A 13,863-nucleotide genomic window follows, 5' to 3' on the forward strand; every position below is an offset into this window, starting at 1 on the left:
TTCCTTACCTTTATGCTCAAATACTTGCCAACTAGGAACGTGTTCAAATGATGGTGAGTTTGAGATAGGCCAAATTCTGAGACAATTTTACTCAAGTGATGTTGTTTTGTATTCCATCTTTCTGGTTGTGACTGATTCTTCATGATACAGCCAGCAGGCTCGTGTGTACACTCAAACCATCTGGTGTACAGCATTTAGTAAATATTAAATTCAAGATAAAATACAAAATATTAAGGGATTGATTTATTGAAATATGAATAAATAACAAGGATAGTACAAGCCTACATTTATTTCAGGGGGAGGTTAACAATTAAGTACCTTTGGGAATGTCTGTCCCATCTCTAAGAGCTCAACCCCTGAGGTGACACGGTTCTGAGCTGTGGGAGGCACTCCAGGGTGGTTTGTCCTGGCAGAAGACATGCTGCTTCAGGAGGCTGGGGTTTTCATGTGACCTTCAAGCTCAAGTATCCTTCCTCTGTGATTTTTATCCCTTATAATAAGAAATCAATCACTTTAGAGATTTTGAGCTCAGGCACAATGGCTTCAGGTCCCAGCAGAACTTCCCTTCCAGGATAAGCTTTGTTCAAACCTGAGTTTTCAGTACATCTCATGCCAAAGCTCATCTCTGGCACATGAAACCATCTGCTTGTTACAGCAGCCTTCAAAGAGCTTACAGCTATTTTATTTTTTAATTCAGCTTTACAATAAGAAAATCAGAAGAGGGAAAAAGTAACTAAAAAAATTGCATGTAACTAAAAAACAAGATTAAAATTTCTCTGGTAAAACCAACCTTTAATTCTGTGATTACATTTTTTACAGTATAGCTTATATGAAAAATGTTTTCCAAACTATAAAAGATTTTCAGGAAGGACCAAAAAAACTTTCCTTAAAAATTATTTGTAGGATGTAGTCCTATGGAAAATGAAAGCACATCAATAATGGTGAAATTTCTGAAGAGTCAGAGCTTAACCATGGATTATGTTGTAATATAATTCTTCATAGCAAACTGTAAGTTTTCAGTCAAATCTAATTTTAGTGCATTTGCATTTTCCAGAGATTTAGATAGTTTATATATTAATTTTTTTTAAATTAAATGTAAGTCATACTTTTGTCAAGCAAACTTCATGAGGTTGTACCTCTATCTCTATATGGGTTAATAAATATTCTGTAGGGAAAAGTATCAGCTCCAAAATTAGCTGAAAAGGTTTTTTTCTGAGAAGAAGTAGAAGGATAAGGGAGACATATCAGAAGTGATATGTTTCATGATGTGAGTTGGGGAAAATCCACAACAGATTTAAATCTTACTTTAATTTAACAATAATTGCCAACAGAAAACTTACAGTGCACTGAGCTTTTTAAAAGCTTAGAGCTAGACTTACTGAGCTAGTTTTCTTCTCATTTTAAAGCACCTTGTGCCTAAACTATGCATTTCAGTCAAAATAAGCTGTTGTCAACAAGAATACAGTTATGAAAGTTAAAAAGATAAGGTGCAGCCTCTTTACACGGATCCCTTGTACCACACACTGTTTCCAAACTTGTATTTGACAGTCCCCCTGTTATTAATGGCTCTAACTTTCAGGGTATATACAAATTCCCAAATCTTCTTTACAATTTTACAGGATAAGTGAAGAATTCAACTTCATTTCTGACCAATTTCTATGGAAATTGCCCCACACTAGTTTAGCAGCAAAAATAACAAGTTTAATTCCTCAGAGCTATATTGTATTTTTCCAACAGCTTAAGATGTATTGAATTTATACTTTTTTAGAGGTTTCACCTGGTAATATGTAATGCTGTGGAAAAACAGGCAGTAATCTTGAGACTGTAAAATTATTTCAATGTTAAAGTGACAGGTTTACAGATTTTTCACTTATTCTTTTACAGAGATGTTATTCTCTTCAGCAACTGACATCAACAAGGCCAGTAATTACTGAAGGCCCATCCACAAGCACATTCCAAAATAATTATTGTTCATGTGGTTTTGGGGATGGAATTATTAAATTTATTTGTAACCTAGGAGCTGTGAATCATTCAAGTTTCAATAATCTTAGTCCTTAAACATTTAGCTCAAAGGTAGTACAAAATATTACTGTAACATAAGGAAGATCATCCCAAAATCTGAGATTCTTTGAGTATTCAGACTTCCTTTGCTTTCCAGGGCCATCTTCTCCTAGAAGTCCTTAAGCATAGTCGTAAATTCTCAGTTCAGTTTTCTAGAAGAGGGAACAAATAAATTAATGTACCTTCACATATGAGATGATTTTTCATTTGTCTAAACAAACAAATCAATTACACATGAAAGGTTTCCACTCCAGTAAAACACAACAGGGCTTCAAGATACCTGAAAATTTGCCCTCTTACACCAAGGAGTAGAAAATTCACTAAGAATTTGGAACTGCAGGTGGAATTCATCAGAAAAATCCCTGACCCTGTGTCAGTGGTGTGCTGCCTCAGCAAAGCAGCACTTAAGAGCTGCTTTCCCCATGACTCCATAAAGCTTAAAATTACAAGGTTCTAAAATCATGAGCTGAATCTAGACAACTTTTATTATTATGAAAATATATTTCTATCTGGGTTTCAGGCCCTTAGGATTCAGGGTTTTTAAGCCTTCTTGGTGAAGGCTTCAGTGTAAGTACCCAGATTTTCAGCATTAAGTTCCCTATAAAGGAACAGGGGACGGGTTAAGAAGTGCTGGGATGGAGCTGAGCTATCCCTGCCCAGGGACAAGAGCTAAACACAAAGCTTTGGGTTGCAGAAGGCTGTCCCTCCACCAGTTACATGGAACTTGCTAGAGTGTGCAGAAGAGTTTAGAAATCATGACTCCACAGCTGCATGGCAGCAGAGATTCGTGGTTTGTGCTGCAGGGACAGTTGATGTAATTTAAAACTAAAAGTACACAGGCAGGGTCAATGCAGGCACTGTGAACAGCTATTGTCTAAGAGCTCACACACCTTAACAGAGCCCAAGCTGAAACTGGCCATGGCACAGGAGAGAAGGACTCGTTTTGCAATTCCATTTTCTCACTGAGTGTACTTGATCAGCTTCCTACACATTGTTAAAGGAGATAAAACTCCAGATAGAGTTGTGCTGCAGAAGCACATAGTCCTTAAATTCTGCCTATGAGTAGACTTCTTCAGAAACAGAAAGAAAAGCTCAAGAACACAGAAAATTCTTTAGTTGTTCCTGTTACTGAAGTTCATCTCAAAACAATACATGAATGAGTAAACAAAACAAAGGCCTACACTATCTCCATGTTTGACACTGACACTGGTATTACCACTGGTACAAATCCTGGTGTCCAAAACTCATAAATAATGTTGAAAAACTGAAACATTTGGCAATGAGCCACAAGAATCATTCTAAGACTGGAAAACAATTTAAAAATAAGATTCCAGTTTCTCCACCTGTTTTGTTTAAACAAGAGATTATGAAGATGACCTGGTGATAGTAAAAAAGTAACCACAGAAAAATATATCACAGGCTCTTTGTCAACTGCATAAAGATACAGGAAAATCCAATGGATGCAAACTGAAGTCAGACAAATCCAAACTAAAATTAATGTACCATGTGTTTATTCATCAAAGCACTGAATCACTAGGACAATATACTAGAAAAATTGTTGGAAAGGGTGTTTTTCTAAAAACTGATTTCTGTCTGAACCTGTGGCTGGACTGAGGTTGCTACAGAGGTCAAACAGATGATCAAAAAAGATTTCCAAGAACAGCACACTGTCCAGAGAGAGGAAGAGAACACAGCCATGTAGGAGCAATTGGCAGAATGCTGAAGTTCATAGAAGCTTCAAGTAAAATACTAAAAAAAAGTTTTGGTTTAAAACACCCGAATTCGTCCTTGCTGACAAGGGGAAATTTCCATCTGCTAGTACAAAGGATGAGTGAAATGTGCATAACTGCCTGAAAGCCTCAGTAGTGCAATCTCTGGTTTCATCAGACAATGCAGCAACACCAATGTTGCTGCTGACAGCTCTGAGCCAGGGGAGCTCCCTGGCAGATTTGCAGCCTTTGTGGGCGCTGGATTGTTTACAAAGCTGTGGGCTGGGCCCAAAGAGTGATGATCAGTGACAGGAGTGTAGTTGGAGGCCAGTAATTAGTGGTGAATGCCAGGGGTCCCTACTGGAGCCAATCCTGTTTAACACCTTTAGCAATGGCCTGGATGATGGGGTAGAATGCACCCTCAGCAAAGCTGCAGATTACACAAAACTGGGAGTGGCTGATGTGCCAGAGGGTGGTGCTGCCATCCAGAGGGACTACAGCTGGCTGGAAAAATGGGCTGACAGGAACCTGATGAAATACAACAAGGGGAAGTGCTTAATCCAGCACTGTTTGGAGAAATGACTCCAGGCATCACTGTGCCAGCTGGGAGGCAGCTTGGCAGAAAGGGGTCTGGGCATCCTCGTGGACACCATGCTGAACATGAGCCAGACTGTGCCATTGCAACAAAGGCCAGTGGTGTTACAGGCTTCCCTTCCAACAGGGTGAGCAAGCTGATCCTTCCTCTCTATTCAGCACTGGAGAGGCCACACCTGGAGTGCTCTGTCCACTTCTGGCTACATGAGAGACATGGACAAACTGGAGAGAATCCAACAAAGGGCCACAGAGGTGATTAAAGGACTGGAGCATTTCTGTGGAGAGAGAAGCACTGGTACAGGTTGCCCAGGAAGGTGGTGGAGTTTCCCTCCTTGAAGGTAATCAAAAGTTGACTGTATAGAGTGCTGGGCACCTGGCTTCTGAGTGTCCCTGACTGAGCAAGGATGTTGGACCAGATGACCTGCAGAGCCTTCCTTCAACCTCAATCACTCTGTCTCTGTGATTTACCACAGGAGAGAAAACTATATCATGAAAACTAGCAAATATTAAAAACCTAGAGCAAATTCAGCTAATTCTCCTAAGACCCACACACATGCAAACTCTCTGTGGTCTGACAGAGGAAAAATAAGTAAAAGCCAAGAGCATAATAAGCTAAGGAAATCACATGTGAGGCTGAAGTAAGCAGACAGTAACTAGAGAACACTCACTTGATCTTCTGATGCTTAGAGAGATGAGAAAAGGCAAGATCAGAGTACAACTGTCCTTCAACTGAAGGAAGTCAAGGTAGATGTTACAAAATTACCATAATAAGGTGCTAGGAGATGTTAAATTATAGCTGACAGATGGTAGTCTACAAAGGATGTGATAGGGAAAAAAAATTACCATGGTAGAATGGGACTAGGAAGTCTAGAAGCAGTGAAAATGACTCAAGAGAATATGAGGAATGAGAGGATCCAAGAATGTTACGGATACACTTCCAAGCTATCCAGCCTCACACAATTGTGTATGCTTGAAATTATTTATTCTGCATCACATTTCATAGATTTAACATAAATTGCCACATATAAAGCATACTACATATAAAGTCAATTTAACCAATACCTTCTCATACTGACAAACTTTCAAGGCAAAGAATTTTCTGTCCTGTCTAAATAACATGGTAATATTACCTATTGGTTTAACCAGGTGACACACAGTGTATGTGTTTTATTGAATGCATATCTTTACCTTCGCTTTCTTTGGTGATACACATGTACCAACCACTGGGCAATGAATGGCCAAACAATAGCAAAAGCTAAAATACCAGGAGAAATTTCAAAGGGCCACCATGATGGTTTCTAAGGAAAACAGAAAAAAATTCCAGTCAGTAATCTGTGTGCACATATTGAATACCACCTTTTACTTCTTATCACTTCAAATGCTATAGTACCAAAGAAAATAATAGTAAAATCAGAAGAAAATATTAATCTATCAAGTAATTTCCTCAGACAGATTATTTTTTATCTCCTAGTCAAGCAAGAGACAACACAAAAAGCACATACCAAGAGCAAGAGATAAAATATTCCATTTCATCTTTTTTCACAGTTTTTGCACATCATAAAAACAGTATTTTACCTTGGCAGATGAGGCAGGCTGGTAATTTGACTGTAGTGTTGCAGATTTTGCCTTTAAATACAAACAAAGGCTGGTAAGTATAAAAAAGGAAACTGCAATTAAAATTTTTCTTCTTCACAAAACAAGAATATGAGGTTTTTCATCTTGTGATGGCTTTCCAATCTGCATATATCACAGTTCAATGCACAGAATCACCCCCATGTGGCCCCACATAGCTGCCAACTTGCCTCTCATGTTTCCACTACTCTTTATAGTAATTTTATCACTTCTCTGAGTCTTAGAAAATGAACCAGTGTCACTTACTGGACCTCGTTACAGTTTTTGAAGGCTCCCCTGCTCAACTTGTCATAGCAACTTTCTCAACTCTGGTCTAGTTCCAGTTCCAATCCAGAGCAGAAATCGCAGCAGCTTAATTTGCCTACTTGCATGTCTCAATACCAGTCTATACTAAGGTCAAAAACAGTTTTAGTTAGCCCTGAGCTACAGCTACAGGCATGTCTAACACCATAAAGGAAAGATAATATTCTTCCAGACAATCCTGAAAATGGAAGTACCAAAATCTTTTCAAGACTATTCCCATACACTATTGTGGTGCTTCAGGTCTTTCTTAATTTATGTAAGCATGAAACAGAAGATTCTGTTTCTCCTTAGGTTAGGACAGCAAGCATAGCATGAACTGCTGGGGAAGAATCCTTTACTACTTCTTCTTATACTGCTCAGGCAAAGACAGAAAATCAATCTTATTTAACCAAACATTAGATTCTTAAATATCTGTGATGCAGCAGAATTATGGTTTTAATGAATCCTCTTCTATGGCTGCCTTAGATCTGGAGTATGTGCATCCCATAGGATACTGTTTGTACAGCTTGCTCATTCTCATGCAGATCAAATATATGAGCAAGTCAAACAAAAGCAGACATTTTCAGGTTGCTGGTTCAACTATATTCACATGCTCTATTGAAACAGAAGGGGGGAAAAAAAACACTGTATCAACAATATCTACATTTCCTTAACAGTTCTATTGGCTGGATGAGGACCTGAGGTACAATGCCAATAAAGCTGGATTACTTCACAAGGCAAGAAAGCTATGAACAATCGAGTCTTGTGCTATCTGAAAAACAAAATCTGAAGTTCTGCCTGTGAACATTTACCATCTGAAAGATTAAGATAATTTCTCATTTTCCTTGAAAACTGTTTAAATTCTCCAGGATCATGCACTACTAACATTAACTGTGGAGTCTGCATATAGAGCCAGTGTCATGTGTGTGAATAACTATGGCTAAGACCAGTCTGATCAGAAATCAGTGCAATAAAATATGGTTAAGGTCAAAAATGCATGGTTTTGCTTACATGTACTAATTGTGCTCCTGAGAGTAGGTACCAACAGGAAATTTTAAATTGGACTCAACTACACAATGTAACTGAAATGTCTTTACAGTTTAAGAAAATACTGTATGAAACTCTAATCTGAAAAAGCACAAAAATATCCAAGGACATTTAATAAAAGGTGATCAAGTAACTCCAAAGAATAGTACCTGTGATGCTGCAACAGCCTCCAGCATATGCAGCCTCTGCAGGACATTCTGCATGTCCTCCTGCAGCCGCATCAGCACCACTGCAATCTGCTCATTGAGGCTTCCCTGGGGGCCTCTGTCGGAGCCCCAGCGCTCGCCGTCCCCTCCACTGCCCATCTGGCTCCCCTGGGAACCATCTCCCAAAGGCTGAAGTCTGTGCCCTGTTGTGAGGGAGGAAAAACAGAAACACAAAACACACAGTGGGCTACAGCTCTACTGAAAGTGTTTAACTGTTTCCTTTTCTCCCTCTGTTTTCACCCAGGAGTGGGGTACTCCTTGTCACAGGCTATATTCAGACATTCACCAGCACTGGGACATCACTGAAATGTCATCTGAGATGTTTCCCTACAGCCTTAGTGTGACAGCATCATTCAAATTCCTGGAACTGCAAGAACATTTAGAAAAAGCTATTAATATGCAACCAGTCAAGTTCAGCAGTATATTCTGCCATAGCAAAAAGTAAGATCTTCTTAGTATGTGTTTTAATTTTGGCAAAGTCTCCAGCTGGAAACAAAGATCACTGAAATACAGTGATGAGAAAAGATATGATTTGCAATCTACAGTACTCCCTTAAACTAGACACAACTACCACTAGCCTGTCATGTTTCTGCCTGTGAATAACAAACTTCCATAAAACAAGAGAGAGAGGAGACAGTTAATTATAGTATGTTCTATATAATAGTTTTCTACATAAATGTTTTATTTGGATTTTTTAAAATTTTTTTTCCATTGATTACTTATAGGTGCTATACAAAAAGGCATGCTAAATATAAATAAAATACTTTCTGTCTGTTTATGGTTTGTACAAGAAAAACTGATTTTATCCTTGAATTTATAGATCATACACTGGAATATGGTGCTGCTTGTAGGTGACAATATTAGAAGTATCATGGAATTAAAAAGTGCTGACGTCCAACATAAACTGAACATCTGGGCTATTACATGATTAAGGATCATTAAGTTTTAAGAATCATAATAGATAGTATCAGAATCACTCTAAGGTGTGGCTAACACTCCAATTATATACAAAACAATATGTCACTGATATCATCCCATGGCATTCCATGGTTTCAAATAAACCACCACAGAGATATGAATGCATATGTATTTAACAGTAAGTATGTAAGTTCTAAAGAAACACCTCTCAGGCAGTGACTGGTTTTGAGATTACATTTTTAAAAACTCAAGGGCCATAAGCAGCAGCTGGAGTAAAAGTTACCCACTGTAACAGGCATTTTGTTATCTATTTTTATTGTAAGAGCAGAAGCACTATACACATGACTGTCCCACTGGACAGAGCTGACAGGTGTCTCTCATACATTACATCAGTAATCTATAGCAGTGAGGAGAGTGGGGAACACAAGTGCAGGGTCACAGTACCTCTCCCTCTTCTGACACTGTAGAAATCTGCTTTTTCTCCACCTTTTTTCTCCTTGTGAGGACCCCCATTACTGGCTTTGCCATCTTCTCCTCCACATTTGACTTCACCTTGTTCTTCAGCTACTCCCTCTCCAGTATTTCCAGGTTGGAGATTCCCATAAGTGCGCCTTGGAAAATCCGTATTTTCTAACAGAAGACTGTGATCTACATCCAAGAAATGGGATGAATGCTTTAAAGATCCTTTAGCTGATGAGATGATCTCCAAGGGCTACAAATTAACATTAGCAAGTAATTAAATTCTGTAAAATATGACAGTTAAACATTAAAAAGGAAAAAAATATCATGTTTACTTTTGCATTAAGAAAATACTTTGCCCAGAATTAAGACTTTTCTTTTAGGGGGAGCAGTTGTTTTCCTGTAGAATATACTTTCTATTGTCTAAATGTAATTTGCAGTTTGAGAAGCTATGTCAGGCAAATCTCACAACAGTGATACCACAGGAATTTCTTCAGAGATTTCCAACACACACCAATATTTAATAATTACTAAAATAGAACATTAAGGTCTAAACCCATTCTGTTTTCCCCTGTAAAATTGGCTTTTCTTCCTAGAAAGTGAAATGACCTCTTCTCTTGAATTTGGGAGCCACAGTCAGAAGGCCCATGCTGTCAGCAACCTTGAATAGGCAGTGTTTGCACCCACAGCAAAAAGAGCACACAGCTCATCATCAACCTGCTCCAAACAGTTTGGCTGCACCTGTGCTGCACACCAAACAAAGGAAAGGCAGAATATTCTATCAAATTCTCACTCAAAACTGGTGGTACTGCAGGAAGACAGTAAAAAAGGACGACACAGGTGCTGTTCAGGTTCTGCACAGGGGCTGTCTTGGTGGGTGGCTCAAGCAACCCTTAGCATATGGAAAGGACATGCCCCTTGCACAAGGATATGCTGAAGCAGACTGGGACCTCAGTTACCTGAAAAAGAACTTAATGGAGAAGCCAAAATAACCCAAAGGAGGGGCAGAGAAAGGGAAACTGCTACTCAAATTTGTAAAATAGCAGTTCTGGATCATGGGAACTGAAGGGCAGAGTGCTGGCTGCATCTATTCCATGTATTTATTTAAATGAAACTCTAGTTTGAACTGATTCACCTGTAGTTCTACTTGTGTATTTCTTTACATATATCTAAACATTCATTATTTTGTGCAAAACTAGAAATTTCCTCATGCAGGTTGGGAAACTGACAAATTATCCACCCACTTCCAATTAAAGAATCTCAAACAAGCTTGAACGATACACAAGATTGGGAAATCAGCTAGATAAGACAGCTTGCAGCACTTCTATCAAATTACATTTCCCAACATGCTTCATTACTGGGCAGAATTTTGATTTGTTCAGATTAATTCCCTATATACTCAGGGAAGAGCCAGAAAAGAGAATGATGCAATATTCAAGTGCTTACTGGCCTTTCTGATCCCAGGCACTGTTTCACACATTTCCCTCCAGAATCAGGAAATGAGGTGTCTGAGTACAAACTACAAAGCCCACACTTAACCTGGGCCTCTGAAGAGGTTTAGGCCAGAAAGCCAACAAAGGCTGCAGTTATGAGTAGTAATCAGCAGGAGCACAAATCCAGTCAAAACTATGGCAGCACAGTTGGTGCTCACCTTTTATAGGGAAGTCAGAGGTGTACATTATGACTGAAGAGAATGGAAGAGAATACAGAAATCCTTGTAATCCCCCCACTTCTTTAGACTTAGGCCACTTGCAGGCACTGGCCTACAGGCCACCTGCTAACACTTATTCTTTATTTATTCTAAGGAATAAATGCAGAAGTCATCAGGCCAGGAAAACAAACAAACAAACAAACAAAAAGTGAATTGTTACAAAGATACTTCCCATTTCTTAAAAATAGCTGGATTCTGGTCTCTTTGTGTGAAAAGATCCTACATTAATTTGTGGACACAGACCTTAGTTTCTTTATACTGTTTTTCCTTTTTTTGACACTTGTTTCTTTGTAGTGCTGTTTTTTGAAGCCTTCTCCTCACATAAATTCTCTGAGGGCTTCAAGGATTTTAGATCAGCAGTAACCAAGTTGTAAAATGCTGACAATGAAAGGAACAAATCCTTATAGTTCAAACAGAAGTACAGCATGCATGAGCCACATCATTCACCTCTGCATGTCCATCTTCACCTGATTGAGAAGAACCTAATAAAAAACAAGCAGCATACCAGCTTTAAAATAGACCCAGGAATACTAAACTCCTACCTCTTCTAGTCCAAGTTGCTCCATAGAGTCACAATAAACTTCACTGTCTGAATCACTGGTTAAGTGCTGAGCTGCTGAGATCTCTTCAGTATTCTCTTCACTTGCACCTGCAGGGAAAGAGGGATAGCACACTTTGTAAATGTGAGCCACTTGAGCCAACCCTGGCAAGGATTAGAGCAGTGAGTTAAAATGTGAAGGAGAGCACTGATTCATGAGCCTTCTATCTATAAATGTCATCCTGAACTTTAGATTCTGAATAAAGATGTTATATTAATTGAGGAATTATAGAAAATCTTTAGTAGTGGGAAAACTATACTTCATATTGACACTTCTGCATTATAAATTTTAATTTTACCTTTTTTATTACTCTTTCCTTCCTAAGCTCAGTTTAAAGCAGTTTTGCCTGAAGTTACGTTAGTATTGAAATATATATTCAGATCCCAGTTTCCACAAATTGGCATTTATAAATGTTCAGCTATTCAGAATGGAAAACCAGATAGAAGTGATTTTTGCTTTTACTACAAATTCACTTTCAAAGGCAAATAGTATTTACATAGGTAGCATAATGATATTACAAGAAAACACTTCTATTTCTGTGGGCCTCTCTGTCTCTGAATTCATCTCTCTTTCTCTAGGAGATACTAAAAGAAAGCCTTATTTTTAACTGGAATTAATTAATTTGTTATCTATTCTGTCTTCAGATTTCTGCAACTGAAAGACACCTTCATTAGTGTCTGAATCCCAGGATTAGGCTTTCAAGAAAAGAATATTTTTTCATGAAAAACATGTGCAAATGAAAACATGGTCTTGGAAGGACAATACCTTGGTGAGCAGCATTATGAGCTACTTCTAGGCTTGGCTCCATTTTATTTGTTTCTTCATCTGGGTTCAAGCCATTCAAGGCAGATTTGGTCTGGATGCCATTCTGCATATCTGGGATAAAGCTGTCCTTGTAACAGCCATTACTAACAATACCTTCCAAATCCTTAGCAGCTGCTGATTCAGGTTTCACATTCTTATAATCTGTAAAAGAAAAGAAAACTTAGCAAAGAGAAAGCTCTATACCTAACAGCTCCAACTATATTTCTTCAAGCAGCTAGCTTGCTAATGGACTCTAGGTACAATGTATCTGCAGAACAAAACATGTAAATGCTCCTATATTCTCATTAGTGTGGATTGTTCTGTTCTTGTAAAAAGCATGAAGAGCAGATCTTTAAAATGTAAGCAAGCAAATCAGAAGTAGGTGTCTCTTCTAAACTAAATAATAGTCCTAATATCCTTGGAGGATATTTGGGTAGAATTCTAAATATGTAATTTCATTTGATTTTCACTGGATGCTGTTATTTCAGCATCCAGTTCTTTATGTACCCTCTCAATGAATCTCACTGAAAATTCTGTTTTATTTTCTCTGAAGAAAAAAAGTAATTTTCAGTTCCGCTTTTAGAGGCCATGTAGCCATTCATAGCTCTTACAAAAAAGCACTGGCAACAAAAGTCAAAACAATGCAGGGTATAGATATTTAGATAACTTTTTGACACAACTTGCTAAGCAAGTCAAGAATCATATGGCATAGGTTGCAAATGTATACTAGTTTTAATTCTTACCACCAAGGTTGAAACAAAGACAACTTTCACATATGCATTCACATGTATTTGCAATCTAATTCCCTTGAAAAAATAAAGCATTCATGATACTTTGGTATTTTCTGCCACTTAGCTGGCTAAGAACAACTGAGAGACACAATGGTCCAGAAACTTACCCTTTCCATTTATCTGCAGTTCTTTTTCTTCCTCTTCACGAAGCCCTTCTTCTTCTGATTCTGCTCCACTATCACTGCTTTCAGCTTTTCCATTGACAGCTTTTATATTTGGAGTGGAATTCATAACATTACTAAGGTCTAAGAAAAAAGGCAAAGAAAAAAAGATGTATTTTAAAGGAAACAAACACACATCACCACTACCAGCCCCAAAACTATCAGTCACAGTTCTACAAAAGTATGTCCATATTAGAATATGCACCAAATAACAACAGCTTATTTCTGTAAGGTCTTTATTAATTGGTTTAATGTTTCTCTTTTGTGGCCCATCACTGAGTGCCTGACTGCTACTGCAGATATTCTGAATGACTCTGAGGCAGCCCTCAGGGAAGAGGCTGCAGCCACTTTCAGAAGGAGTCTCAGACCAAGCCTATTACTGTATTTAGGTTACAGCTGCAGCTGGGACTGATGGGGCCCTGTTTTGAACCCAGAAGTCACTGCTTAACAGAATGTCCCTTTTGGGCTGAAATGCTTCAAACCTGCTTACAATTCAAAGGCAAATCTTGAAACATTATATTTAATTATGTGAACAACAGAATTATGAAGAAAGTAAATACAATATTCCACACATCATCTGCTGCAATTTAGGCAGATGCAAAATATGGTAAGAAGACTCATGTTTATATAGATCTTTACCTAACAAATGACACAAGGGAATGAATCTCTTATTTCAGTGAAAAAGTTGATGAAATTTATATATACACTTAGCACTTTTTTAATAAATATTTTTTTAAAATACTGAAATACACAAAGTAACTACCAAATCCTTGTTTTCCACATCTTTGATCACTGCAAGGATCACAATTTACTGTAACTTTACAAAAAACAGAAAGGTAAAGATTCTTTAAAAACATGAAGTATACAAAGGACAATTCTACCACCTCCT

At 38.0% G+C, this 13,863-nt stretch overlaps 1 protein-coding gene across 4 annotated transcripts in view; it reads right to left on the reverse strand.

Annotated features, from left to right (window-relative positions):
• Positions 1 to 221: 221 nt before the first annotated feature.
• Positions 222 to 13,863, reverse strand: part of ACBD5 (acyl-CoA binding domain containing 5) — a gene marked incomplete at its 3' end in the record, with an annotated part of 30,054 nt that continues 16,412 nt past the window's right edge. For 2 of the 4 annotated variants that reach the window (XM_079299639.1, XM_079299637.1), the window contains 8 exons: positions 12,921 to 13,058; positions 11,984 to 12,184; positions 11,162 to 11,268; positions 8,894 to 9,161; positions 7,475 to 7,674; positions 5,940 to 5,990; positions 5,553 to 5,662; positions 222 to 2,213 (listed from right to left, as the gene is read on the reverse strand). In XM_079299639.1, coding sequence (XP_079155765.1) covers positions 2,201 to 2,213; positions 5,553 to 5,662; positions 5,940 to 5,990; positions 7,475 to 7,674; positions 8,894 to 9,161; positions 11,162 to 11,268; positions 11,984 to 12,184; positions 12,921 to 13,058 — 1,088 coding nt within the window. Of the gene's footprint in view, positions 2,214 to 5,548; positions 5,663 to 5,939; positions 5,991 to 7,474; positions 7,675 to 8,893; positions 9,162 to 11,161; positions 11,269 to 11,983; positions 12,185 to 12,920; positions 13,059 to 13,863 lie in introns of those variants that run through there. The other 2 variants (XM_079299640.1, XM_079299638.1) reach the window with 1 other exon arrangement.

This window comes from Erithacus rubecula (assembly GCF_903797595.1).
Source record: "Erithacus rubecula genome assembly, chromosome: 3".
In the NCBI taxonomy this organism is placed as follows: domain Eukaryota; kingdom Metazoa; phylum Chordata; class Aves; order Passeriformes; family Muscicapidae; genus Erithacus; species Erithacus rubecula.